We start from the raw sequence: 12,561 nt of genomic DNA, 5'->3' as shown, positions 1-12,561 counted from the left end.
ATTGTTTCCACAATCTGAAAGTGTAATTTGTGGCAAAATTGCTGACTCTTGAGAGAAATGTGAGGAAAGCACATTAAAATAATATATGTAACCAATTTTACGATCACACAGTGAATGTCTTCCAATAACCTTAGTTTGCAGATTCTTTTCCTTTGGGGGCCAAACACAGTGCTTATGTCTTAGACATGTTTTAGGCATATAGTCCCATTTTTAAGAGTATGGAAACATGTTTGTAGTATTTATCACACCCACAAAAGATGAGTATGCCTTATGGCTGATATATTGGCTGAAGTCTTGTCTGTCCTTGTGTGTATTGACTCTGTTGAACACTCTGTCTTGAGACCTGTCACAGTGGGGCATCTCTTAGTCTTCCACATGCCTCTATTTCTCCAAAACTCGCATTGACCTCGTGAGTTCCATCCCTTGAGATCTGCAGAAGTGTTTCCTTATGAGACTCAGGCTTGACCTAACTTTCTGGCTCAAATCCTTGCAAAATCTAACATATTATTTTTTAAAATTGTTTGATGCTATGGATGGAGTAGGATGTCTTGCTCTTTGTGTTTGACCATGCTTGCTGGTTTGTTTTGAAGGTGTACAAGGGAGAAGAGACCACATTCCACATCTCAGGCCTTCAAGTCAACACAGACTATCGGTTTCGCGTCTGTGTCTGCCGCCGGTGCTTGGATACCTCACAGGAACTTAGTGGACCTTTCAGCCCCTCCGTTGCCTTTATGCTTCAGCGAAATGAGATCATGCTTGCAGGAGAAACAGGAAGCCTAGACGATCCGAAGATGAAGAGCATGATTCCTACTGATGAACAGTTTGCAGCCCTCCTTGTTCTTGGCTTTGCAAGTTTGTCAATTATATTTGCCTGTATATTACAATACTTCTTTATGAAGTAGAGAATTCAATGGAAGTTTGAGATACAAATTTAACTAATGCTACGCATTATAATCCACACATTTATTCAGATATTTTTTTTAAATCCTTTTGTTCTACCATGCATTTTATATACTTCTCTTGTTTTTACGGTTCTAGCTTGAAGAAAGATAAATCAGTGTGTTGATGCACCTTTTTGAAATTCAAAACTAGGAAGTGGTCAAACTGGAGAAACAAGCAAACCAGATACCAAAAGCAAGATTATTTTTTTCCTTCGCAGTTTCAAAATTGTCACCAATTTGCCTTTTCAATGTTGATTTGGGTTTTATTTCACTGAAGTTTTTACAGTTTCTTATTTTATCTTACTATTTAGGAAATTTTAATCATGAGTCACTTTGTCTCTTCGTTTTCCTCCTAAACATTAGTCACAAGTGTGTATAGTGGTAAGACTAGAACACAGTGTTAGTCAACAGTACCAGATTTTCCTTGAACAGTATTAGCAGTGTTGCCTATGAATTGTTCACTACATTTGCCCAAGTTTTTTCAAGATAAAATGTATGTTGTTATTTTAACTGTTTAGTGCATTTAAATCGGAACAATATCCTGCAGTCAAAAAACCTTAATTATGTTATTTTTACAGTTACAACACTATAAACTGCCTGTATAAGAAATCAAGTAACCAAACTGCATATAAATTATGAAGCATTATAGATTTTTTTTACCATTTTGATTACTAGCAGTAATTTTAAGTAAGAGGGCATTGTGCAATAGTTAGTTATTCCCACGTTCAGCTATTTAAAAGCTGCTTTAACTTGTCTGTTTGTCACTGTATATAACTATTCCTAATCTAATACTAGATATTCTATTACGTTCAGCCTGATTTATATGATTAGAGCTGGTGACAGCTTACTGCCTCTACTGAATTAGGTGAATTACACTCGATGTAAGCAAACTTTAGTAAGTTGATCCTTTTTTATTATTATTTGGGGGGGTATTCATTTCATGGAACTCTCTTGGAGGTATCAGAGGTGAGATCTGTTTATTTTAAATACCTTAAGTGGGTGTCTGTGCTATTCTTACCACAGGGCTAATTGAAATTACTTGGTACATGGCAAAATCCAGATGAGAGTCCTGCAGAGGAATAGTCCTTGCTCTGATGGGAGTTCCCCCCTCCTCCTGCCCCTTCCCCCAAACACAATTTAATCCATCAAGATACTAGATTTTTAAGTCTTGAGTCATTGGATTATTTATCTTAAGTCACCATTGTGCGAGTACCTCAGGGACATAAGTGAGCTGGAGGTGCAGATAGATTCCAAAAGGGTGCAACAGACACAGTGTATTTCCCTGCTTCTCATTTTTGTATATTTTTGCTACTTGGTTTTGCTTTTGTCCTAGTTATTTTGTGCTCTGTCTCCATCGTCTAAGATTCAATGTCTTGTACTAGCATTATAGTCCCTTAACCAAAGTAATGGGGAAAAAACAACATTATTTTTGTTTTAGGTTTATTTATACTATATACTGCATACAGTACTTTAATTACCAATTACAGTGCAATCTTTTATTTATTGTTAAAAAATAAAAAATAAAAAGTGTACTTATGTACTAATCCCTCTCCCTACCCTACCCGTAGCATGTTATATTTTGTCTGTTTTATACTGTTGTACTCTAGGTCAACTTTTTACCTGGCAGCATTCCTAGTATTATTAATCATCTTACGTTTTCTTGTGTTTTTGAAGATGGGAGCATCTAGTACATTAAATGCCAAAAAACATTATCAGTGATTCAAACGTTTACATGTATCCAAAAACATAATCATCTCTGGAAAGAAAGTGCTAAGATCAATGAATTATTCTGTGTGCCTCTCTAGATGTAGCAAATATTAGAAATGTTCTGTATTTTGTTATTGACTATAATTAGTTTAATTTAGCCTTGCAAACTAATGGCATTGAGCTAAATATATTTTTTCGGTTTTGCCAAAGTCATGGCTTGTCAAATTTATTTACATCTTATTTAAATTTATTTGTGATATGAAACTTTGTGACCTTGCATCTGTATTTTGTGAGCAAAGCATATACAGCTGTTTTCAATTGAGGGGAAAAGAGTGTATTTTTTGAAACAATGAAAAGACTGCTAGTTTGGAAACCCAAAAATTTGAATAGATTCCCTTGTTATTATTTTTGGAATATTGTTTCAGCAGTGCTGCTATGAAATCCAAGCTTGACACCTTTTTTTAAAAAAATAATAATAATTTTTTTAAAAATAAAGACCCCACACCTTGCTTTAGATTATTTGATCAGTTTTGAAAGTTTGAAATATAAATGATACCAAAAGCAGCAAGCAGAAGTGTAGAGAAATGCAATGGGTTACAATTGAAGCATTTCTGTCCTTGCTAATTTGTTTCGTGTCCCTTCTAATCACGGTAATGAGAACACCCAGCCCAGCCCTGAGGTTATCCCAGCAAGTGTTCTCTAGGAGTTGGGACAGGCCCTAAACAAGGTAATTTGCCATTCCTTTAATTTGTATATTCTGCCATAGTGACGTGATTGTCATTCATACATTAACAAAGAAAATAAAGCATCACAGGTGTTAAACTGTTCCTGGTTTGATTTCCATCATCACAGAGTCGCCATTTGCTGATGCCTTGTCTTTTCCGTACATCTTTATATCCTTTGATATAAATGTAATAGCCGGCATTGAATTTCTGCTCTCAAAGAAATTATGAACAACGACATAAAAAAGGTAGAATGAAACACTAAATATTTAAAACCCATAAGGAAGGAGAGAGATGTTTTTATATTGTTCTGCCTTTTCCTTTATGAACTTGAAATGTTTTCTAATCCTGTTTGTTGGCTACAGTAGCTCAGTATTCAGCGTCATGATTGAAAAGTGCCCTAACTGAATGTGTATGAACCTTATCCTTGCACAGTTCTTTAAATTGAAAAAAAAAAAGTTTTTACCTCACTGTGGGAACATACATTCCAAGCTTTTCAACTTAAAAAAGAATCATAAGTTTTCTTGTATTGTAAATTTTAGACTATTTCATATGCATTGTATTAAAACTGCCATATCAATTTTAATGTATAGATTTTGCAAATACTACGCTATGTATGTAAGACTTAACTGTATCTGTAGTGTATATGTAATATATTTATGCCCAATAAATGTTTTAATTCTTTCTGATATTACTGGGAGTTTTCTTAATTGTGTTCACGTGGCCCCTTTTGGGCAGGTCGGGTGTTGCTGCAGCCTGAAGCAGGAGTGAGACCCCAGATTTTAACTCTGCTTGTTTCTGATGTGTAATTGGAATGGTTTGGGGTTATTCATGAAGCATTTGTTGGTGCACTTCAGCAATTTATAGTGTTATCTTTTCTAAGGCTGAGCTTAGGCTTAAGCATCAGACAGCACCAGCTGTGGCACTGAGCTCTGACTGATACCCTGCACTTGGCTTCCCTTGGCAGGGCTGGCTTACAGTCAGCAAAAGTTTATAGAAATAATCCTAAAGTCAGGTTTCTGTGGTATTCTAATCAGTTCTTTTAAATAGCCTGAGTGAACATTTAAGGATGGTAAAAATATACCTAGATTTGTTATCTTTTTGTAATTAAACACTTGAAATATCAGAACTTTTCACTTAGTTCTTAATTATGTGCAATAAATTCAGTTACTAATCAGAAAGAATTAATTACTATGTATACAGGTTTCTTGGCAAACATTTTAATGTTTGTTCTTTAAGCAGCTTTTCTTCAAATCACTACATAAATACATCATTATATTTATTTAATTACGCCAATTTGCAACATGAGTGGGTTTTTCCTATGGAAATATAATAAATTTTTTCACTTGGTTGGTCAGCTTCTAAAAAAATGTATTTGAAGAGTTCTTGCCAAAACAATCTTTTGTCTATAGACTACTAATCGCTGCTTTGGTATCTGAACAGATCTTTTCAATATTCCCTGGTTTACGGTGTTACCATGCGTGTCCGCAGATATGATGGAGGATGGTTAAAGCTTGTGGGAGTGAAGGAAAATTTAGGTATTTGTTGTTTGAGCTCTTGTAATGTTGTATCCCACAGGTTTGGTGCAGAGATGCTGGGTCTCATTCCCATGCCCAGGCAGACATGGGGTAAGTAGCACTAAGTTTCTGATGGATTTTGTTTTAGAAGGAAAAAGAAAGTGAGTTGTAACAAGGCTTGGGCAATAGTTTGTTTATTAATAACATCCTTTTCCCTGCTGATACCTGTTGGTAGAAAAGTATCTGCTTAGAAAAGTTTTGAAATAGCACATGGACTCGTGTTTTTAGGTAGTTCTGCAGCCTTATAAACAACCTTGAGGCTGGTACAGGAGCTGGATGTGGACCATGGCACATCCTACAGTTTGAGCAATCTCCAGGTCTGCCCGCAGCCAAGCGTGGTCACTGGGTTGGATGCTGCTGTTTCTATAGCAGCAGCAATTCTCTCTCTTCTCAGTAATCAAAGATCCTGTGCAAAAACAAAATGGGTAAAATTTGTTTTGCTTTTCACTTCTGTCACTGTTGCAAGTTTGGAGCATGTTTGGTTTGGTGGGGGAGAGTTGACCCCCATTTAAAGGGGGTCTCCATACTAGAAACCAGTGTATCAAAGCAAGATGTGACATCTGAGCCACCCACTCCCCAGGACAAACAAGAAACTAAGCAGGATCTGTAGATAATGTCAATCTGCTATTCTGTTGTTCATCTCCCGTGGAGCTTTTCCTGCCAGATTCGTTCAAGCCTTCGAATTTTACAACATGTTCAAACTCAAACGGCTATAAATAGCACTTTTGTGAAGGGAGGTAGGTCTGAACTCCAGCCTCTGTATCAGGGGACCGAGGCTCTACTGCCTTTCCCTCCTGTCTTGAAACACAGCAGAGGTATTTGAAAATATTCCTGAAAATCAAATTCTTTTGGAGCTCCAGCTAAGAAGCCTCCAGGGCGTGCTATATAAAACAGCATCGCCCAAACTGCTCATCCATGGTGGGCCAGGACACCAGCTGGGTGATTGGAAGCAGCTCCAACCTGTGTCCATCTCTAATGGGTGATGCAAATCATGGTTCTCTTCAACAGCCCTGGTGTATTTTTTTGTCCTTTTTCTGAAGTTTAAGGTTGCAGGTGGCATAAGGGAGTTCAGCTGGTAGAAAGGGTTGGGATGAGTCCTGCTGCTCGCAGCCCACCCAGATCCCCACCCGAGGGAAACACCAGCCACTGGGAAGCTGATGGAGCTGAACTGCTCAGCTCCTGCCAGACCCAGACAAAAATCTGTCTCCTGCTCACCTGTGTGCTTGTTCAGGACTAAACAAGTGGTACAAAAAGAGACCCGTTCATGTTTTTAAGGAAAACTCCAGCTGCAACCTAATCTTTACCCGTTTGTGCCAAACCTAAATGGATCCTTCAAGATCTTAGCAATGTTTGAGTGATTTATGGACTCAAGATGAGGTGATTCCCCCCCAACATTAATGACACCTACACAAACCTGATGTTTTGTTAGACCTGTTTGCAACAAAGGGTATTAGAGAAAAGTTATAAAGAAATTATTGTGGAAATGTGATATATACATCATATTGCCTCTGCAAATCTTTTTCTAGAATTATAGAATTATTGCAAAATTCATGATGTATTGTGATTTACTTAAGTGGTTTAGAATTACATTCTTTGTCCTTAATATTCACCTGCCTGGGAGTGATGATGTAAATGTCATCCCTTATTCTTTTCAGAAATGAGAACCCACAAGTAAGTGGAGAGGAGGATCTGGATGTTTTGTTTCAATTTTTTTATGGCTGAGCAGAAAAAGCCAGCTGAGATCCTTTGAAAGGACTATTTCATTGATATTACCTTTAATAAGTTCTAAACGATTGCACCTGTTTCTGCTCATGACAATTGCTCTCTCACAATGTGCAGGTTCTTGGCTGGGCAAAGTAAAATTAAAAAAAAAAAAAAGAACCACAACAGGAGGTTTTGCAAAATGCTTTTAAACACAGTGGATTAGCCTGCTATCTGCTGTTATTTAGGTGAATGTGATGTTAGTTTGAGTAGTTGTATTTATTGTACTAATTGGTGGCATAGATGGTATTGCATGCAATCAAAATTATTTTTAGGTCTGCTAGCACGATTAATAAATAACTGCTTGTGTCAGTGTGCTCAGTGGATGGTATTTCTGGGTAATTTTATTAGCTCATCTCTCTCACTTTGTGTCATATGAAAGCTATTATTCTCTACAAATAAAATGGAGCAAACAGTAGGGATACAGAAGTCTTGTGAGGATTAACATATGAATAGAGTTGAGAAATTCACCCTAATCCAGTGCAAATATTGTATTTATTAATTTATAACTCAAATGCTCTTCTTACAAAATGCTTGGAACTGTTTGCGGTGTCCTGGGTTCAGAGGGCTCTGCAGCAGGGCACACGTCACTGTCCCAGGGAACACGCTGGGCGGGATGCTGCCCACCCATCGCTGCAGTGTGTCGGGGTTTGGCGTGCTGAGAAAAAGTGGTCTCTGCAATCAGCAGGGCCAAATGTTCCCCAGGATGCTGCTGTACAGTCTTTGCACTGTGTTAGGTGTAGCTCTAAAATTGTGATTGCTCTGGATCACAGTGCTTAAGGTGCTGCTGCTCCTATCTTTGCCTTGTCTCCGGTGTTGGTGTTGTGTGTTTTCTTCTGCACATCATAGCTCTGTCTCACGTCCTTGTTAAAAGTGTGATGTGATTGACTTCGGTGTTTTGAAATCTAAAGCACCATAGCTGTACAAACCTCTGATTATTCTCTAAATAAGCCGTGCCTGGGCAGCAATGGTGCAAGCCCCTTCTTCTGGCTTATGTCAGCCCGTCTTGCAGGAAGGGACATTTAATTCAGGTCCCACCACAGCCTCTGGCAATGGCATTCTGGCTACATGGCAGACTCCAAATTACACGAAAATGTGAGAAACCAGGCACAAGACACAGCAAAGACTGAAGAGAAAGCAGGTAAGTACAAACCTCTTGTGGTTTTTGACACCGCAGCAGGAGTATCTGGTCCAAGGTGACTGTCAGAGTCTGGGGCAGCTGAGGACAGCGGCTCTGCGAATGGCATCAGTTAGCAGTGCAGGTTAGATTTTGGTGAGAAAGCAACTACTGTTGTGATCTGAAATTATTTTGTTTCCTCGTGTATATTGGCATTAGACAGGAGATGCTTGGGGAGCGCCAAAGGCAGCTGCTGGTCGAGGGATGGTCCCCACACCAGCACATCTCCACTACAGCTGCGGCACCAGCCAAGGCACAAAGGAACCGTTGCCCTGGCCACCCTCTTCACAAACTGACAATAGTTCAGTGGGTTCAAAACTACACATTTGATCAAAACTAGTTCAGAAGATTGTACCTTTTGCAGCCCCATGGTACAGCACAGCAAATTTTACAAAAAATCAATCTCATTGTCACCGCTGGCTAAAAATACCGAGGTGCTATCAACTGGGTAGAATGCACGCCCATGTGTGATCATGAATATTGGCTTAACTTTTGGTGAGAATTTGTAGTACGAGTTTTTGCTGTCTTTTGTCCTATAAGCGTGTTAAAGCTATTTGAATCTCTGCACCTTGGAACTTGTGCTGTGGGCTTGCTGTGGAAAGGGCTTGTGGTGTTAGATTCCCTGCCTGCCTGTGCTGATGAAGGGTGATTTGCAGCACTGGGTCGTTTGTGGAAGGAGGCTGTGCAGAGATGAACAATGTGAATAGAGGCTTGGAAACGCCATGCCTTTTCTTTCTCCTGGACAGCACTGCAATCATGCGAAAATCAATCAGAACATGAGAAAAAATAAAATGGAGTAACACTCTTCCCTTTTGATCCAGAAGCATTCAAAATGAGGCCAAATCCTGGTAGAGCATCTCCTATGCCCTCAGAGCAGCCTCGGAAGTTGAGCACGGGGTACTTTATTTCTGAGAACGATTTTATCTTACAGACTCGCACACGTCACCAAACTTTCATTTTGCTCCCGGTGAGGGAAACGAAGGAAGCATGGAGAGCAATAAATTGCCTTCATTGCAAAATGTTTTATCTCCAAGTACAGCCAGAGGAGAAGCCTGGAGGCTTTCAAAAGGATCTATTTGTGCACAGAACAAGAAAGCAGCAGATTGGCAATGGGCTGCGTTCACTTTAGATGCTGATTTAGGAACTGGTACCCTCCTAGCAAGGGGCAGTCCTGGGGCAGCATTCTCCCCGTTGATGTTTGTTTAGAGCTTACCCCATATGTGAAGGACACGAGTACCTGTCCATGAATGCCCACCAAGCGTATCAATTACATTTAATAATACTTATGTACTATACTGTGTGCTGAAATGACAATTGTACTAAGACGCAACAGCAAGCAGATGTGACTGCAGAAATCTGTAAACTTTTGTTAATACAAGGTGGATTAAATTTGTATTTTTCTTCGTCCGCTTTCACAGTATTTGCATAATCACAATTTAGAGATAAAAACCAAATAATGATCTAATATTGGTGCTTTTGTTTTTTCTAGGGTTTTTTCTTTGGTTTAGTTTGTTTTGTTATTTTATTTTTACCCTAAACAGCAGAAACCAGGCTTCTGGAAACTGGAACTGTGATTTCATGATCTGAGCTGGAAAAGCTGGACCACACTATCTAACAAACTGCTTGGGGTAAAAGTTTGGCTGAGGACATGAAGCAAAACCCCTGGAGGTTTGACCTGTTTCTCACCAGAAATCATATTTCAGGGTGAAAAGCCATTGGCAAGCACATCTGTGCAAGGAAATTATTTTGTTCCTGTGAAGTTCCTGGTCTTTGTGCAGAGCTGGGAAGGAGTCTGCTGCAGTACATGAGGTGGGATGTATGGGGGGAGGAGATGACAGGAGTGGGAGGGGGCTGTACCACTGCCCTATGTGGATGATGGACCTATCTAAATGAACAGAGACACTTCACGTTAATGCCCTGTGAGCTTCCAGCTCCTCCAGCACTGCTGATACTACAGCTGGGCAGTGTGTAACTCCAGCAAATAGTGTGAAATGGTGTAAATCAGACCAGATGTTCCTGAGAAATGCCACCTCCTGCAACTGCATCTGCTGGACATACACCCACCTGGATTATCCAGAGGATTTTCTGGGAAGCTCCAGCATTTGCCCAGCCCCAGGGATGGGTGTAGGAGTTCACATGCAGATGTGAATCGTGCTGCACATGTAGGTGCTGCCTCAGCTGCTGGTACATGTTTGCTGGTTGTTATCAAGGATAGGGACACAGAAGCAGAGCTCTGGCTGCATCGCCTCTGTTTCCTTGCTTGGGGTCCTGTTGGCTGAGCTCTCCAGAGGCTGCGGTGTCAGCCAGAGGTTACTTATTTCCCATATAGCACTTATGTTGGGCTACTGTGCTGAACAGTCCAGCAACACAGCTTAGAAACAGAAGTGATGCTCAGAGCTGCCTGCTCCAGCCTACAGCCTGAGGAATAACGCCTGGAGGGAGGTGATTGGATCCGCACCCCATCACTTTCAGTGAGATCTGAGCAAAGGGGTAAAATGCCAAGTGTTATAATTCCCTTTTTGTAAAATTGGGCTAGTATTTTCCGTTGAAAGCTGTGAAGGTAAAAGCTACTCACCATGCTTTCAGCTGGGGGTGAGGAGGGTGGTTCAGGGTATGTGCAGGTAACAACACAAGCATCATTGGGATACGAAGAGTTAAGTGTATTTTTTTGTACCAAATTTATTTCCCAAGCCAGAATTTACGTCCTCAAGCCACCCTCCCTCCCTCTTCCCCACACCTTGCCCTTGCCCACCGGCAATGAGGAGGGAGCACCCCGGACACTGCAGATCCATGATGGAGAGGAGGTTCTCCTGGGTGTTTAGGTATCTAACCACTGCTGCTCATGCAAATGTCATTGGACACAAACTTACATAAATGCTGAATATCTGTCAACTGAAAATTTGACATGTAAGTGCCATTTTTCCAGTATATTTTATTTTTGGCAAGAAATACAATAGGACATGATTTTCTGCCTGTGTATGCCTCCATCAAAGGTACTTTTCTAAAAAGAATGAAGCTTTCTGGTAAAGCACTTTTGACCTATTTCATCACCACTTTAACATACTGCCAAGAAATAAAATGCAGCCAAATTGCTCCTATTTATTTGTGAAGCTGTGATACAAAATGTAGAGTCAGAAAAGCATTTAAAGCTTGAGCTGTTTAATGAATGAATCTCCAGTTATTTCCTATACAGGCTTCTCACACATGGTCCAGTGAGAACACAGTAAAAATTTGACTGATAAAACCCCTATTTTTTTATTTTTTCAGGCAGAACAAGCAAAGTCTGTTCCTACGGGGAAGAGTTTCCAGAAATGCAGCCTGTGGCTCAAAAGCCTGCAAGAAATCTTCCTGCACAGCTCTCCTGTCTGCCCCACTCAATGAATAGCCCAGCTCCTGCAAGGTTTCTTGTCTTCCCTGAACGTAAAACATCTCAAAAGCCATGTCCAGACCCAAACTGGGGTTGGAGGGCCACCTCTGTTCTTTCAGAACTAATCAATCTTGATTGCACTTTTATCAATTAAGTTTTTTCTTACCACTTGGGCACTCACCCTGAAGTCAGGCAATGCCAGATTCATCCATCACTGTTGGTGGGGAGATACGTATCATTTTTTTGGAGGCATATGGCAATTTTTGATTTTATGATACCAAAGTGAACGTTACCCAGGTTATATTTTTTTCTTGTTTTCCAGTTCATTATGCACTGGTAACTGTCTGAAGAACCAAACCCTGTTCACCACCCGGAGCCAACACATGCCAGTAAGTGTGACTCCAATGGCTTTAGCATTTCTGTGTAGGAAAGTTTTAGTTTTGGGAAAGCAAAACTAATGGATGGTATAGTGCCAACTGCAGGAGTGACAGCTGTGAAGTAAGTGCCTGAATGTTCCCAGCTGGATCTGAAATATTTTCCTGCAAGAGTCATATGAAGGTGGCTACTCTTTAATAAAAATGTGGGTAGTTTGCTAGATTGGGCCAAATGTTCAATGACTTGCAGAAATAAGTCCATTTCCTAAGTGAGAAGGAAGGAATCCTGTCCTTCCTCCTAATAAGCAACCAGTCCCCTTCTTTCTGACTTTTGTGACCCCATATTAAACATTTTAACATTCTATTTGATATACAAAGTTGCAAAGTGTTGGTATAGTTAAAATTTACAGTCTCTTCTGATGAAATGTTAGGTTGAATTAAATTATTTGTACGTTTATTGTTTCTATGCAGAAATTAAATGCTTCTACATAGGGCTTTAATGTTATTCTGTTTTAAAGACAAACAAAGTAAACACACCCAAACAACAACAAAAAACTCTAACTGAATTAGATATGCCGTTTTGAAAAGAAAAAAAATGCAAAATTCAGCAATGCAGCTTCTTCTCTAGGTCAACACCTCTGTGGGACCATTCTGGCCATGCAGAATTGCTTCCTAGAACTGAGACCTGGGTTTTACTGTCAGGGAAGGCAACAAGCCCACGAAGGCTCACACATCGTGGGTGCCATTACCCGCTGCTCCAGATTGATGCCATCACACGAGTTCCTCCACCGCCACCGTCCTGGTAGGGCTATAAAGGGTCTCATCACTTTATTTCTTTTTCTGTTCACATTTAATACCACAGACACAGCTGAGATTTGAAACAACGTGTGTGATCAGTTCATTTACACAGACATGTCAGTAGCGAGTTCACATCT

The 12,561-nt window shown here is 40.0% G+C and overlaps 1 protein-coding gene across 3 annotated transcripts in view; it reads left to right on the top strand.

The window, feature by feature from the left end:
• The window catches only part of FNDC3B (fibronectin type III domain containing 3B), a 194,860-nt gene extending 190,801 nt beyond the window's left edge, over positions 1-4,059 (top strand). For all 3 annotated transcript variants that reach the window (XM_065073843.1, XM_065073842.1, XM_065073841.1), the window contains exon 26: positions 591-4,059. In XM_065073843.1, the coding sequence (XP_064929915.1) occupies positions 591-902 (312 nt within the window). In that variant the 3' untranslated portion in view covers positions 903-4,059. The remainder of the gene's footprint in view (positions 1-590) is intronic.
• The last annotated feature ends 8,502 nt before the right edge of the window (positions 4,060-12,561 follow it).

The sequence above is a fragment of the Columba livia genome, chromosome 9 (assembly GCF_036013475.1).
Source record: "Columba livia isolate bColLiv1 breed racing homer chromosome 9, bColLiv1.pat.W.v2, whole genome shotgun sequence".
NCBI classification, from domain to species: Eukaryota; Metazoa; Chordata; class Aves; order Columbiformes; family Columbidae; genus Columba; species Columba livia.
The sequence above is the reverse complement of the archived record's forward strand: the minus strand, read 5'-3'. Positions and strand labels throughout refer to the sequence as shown.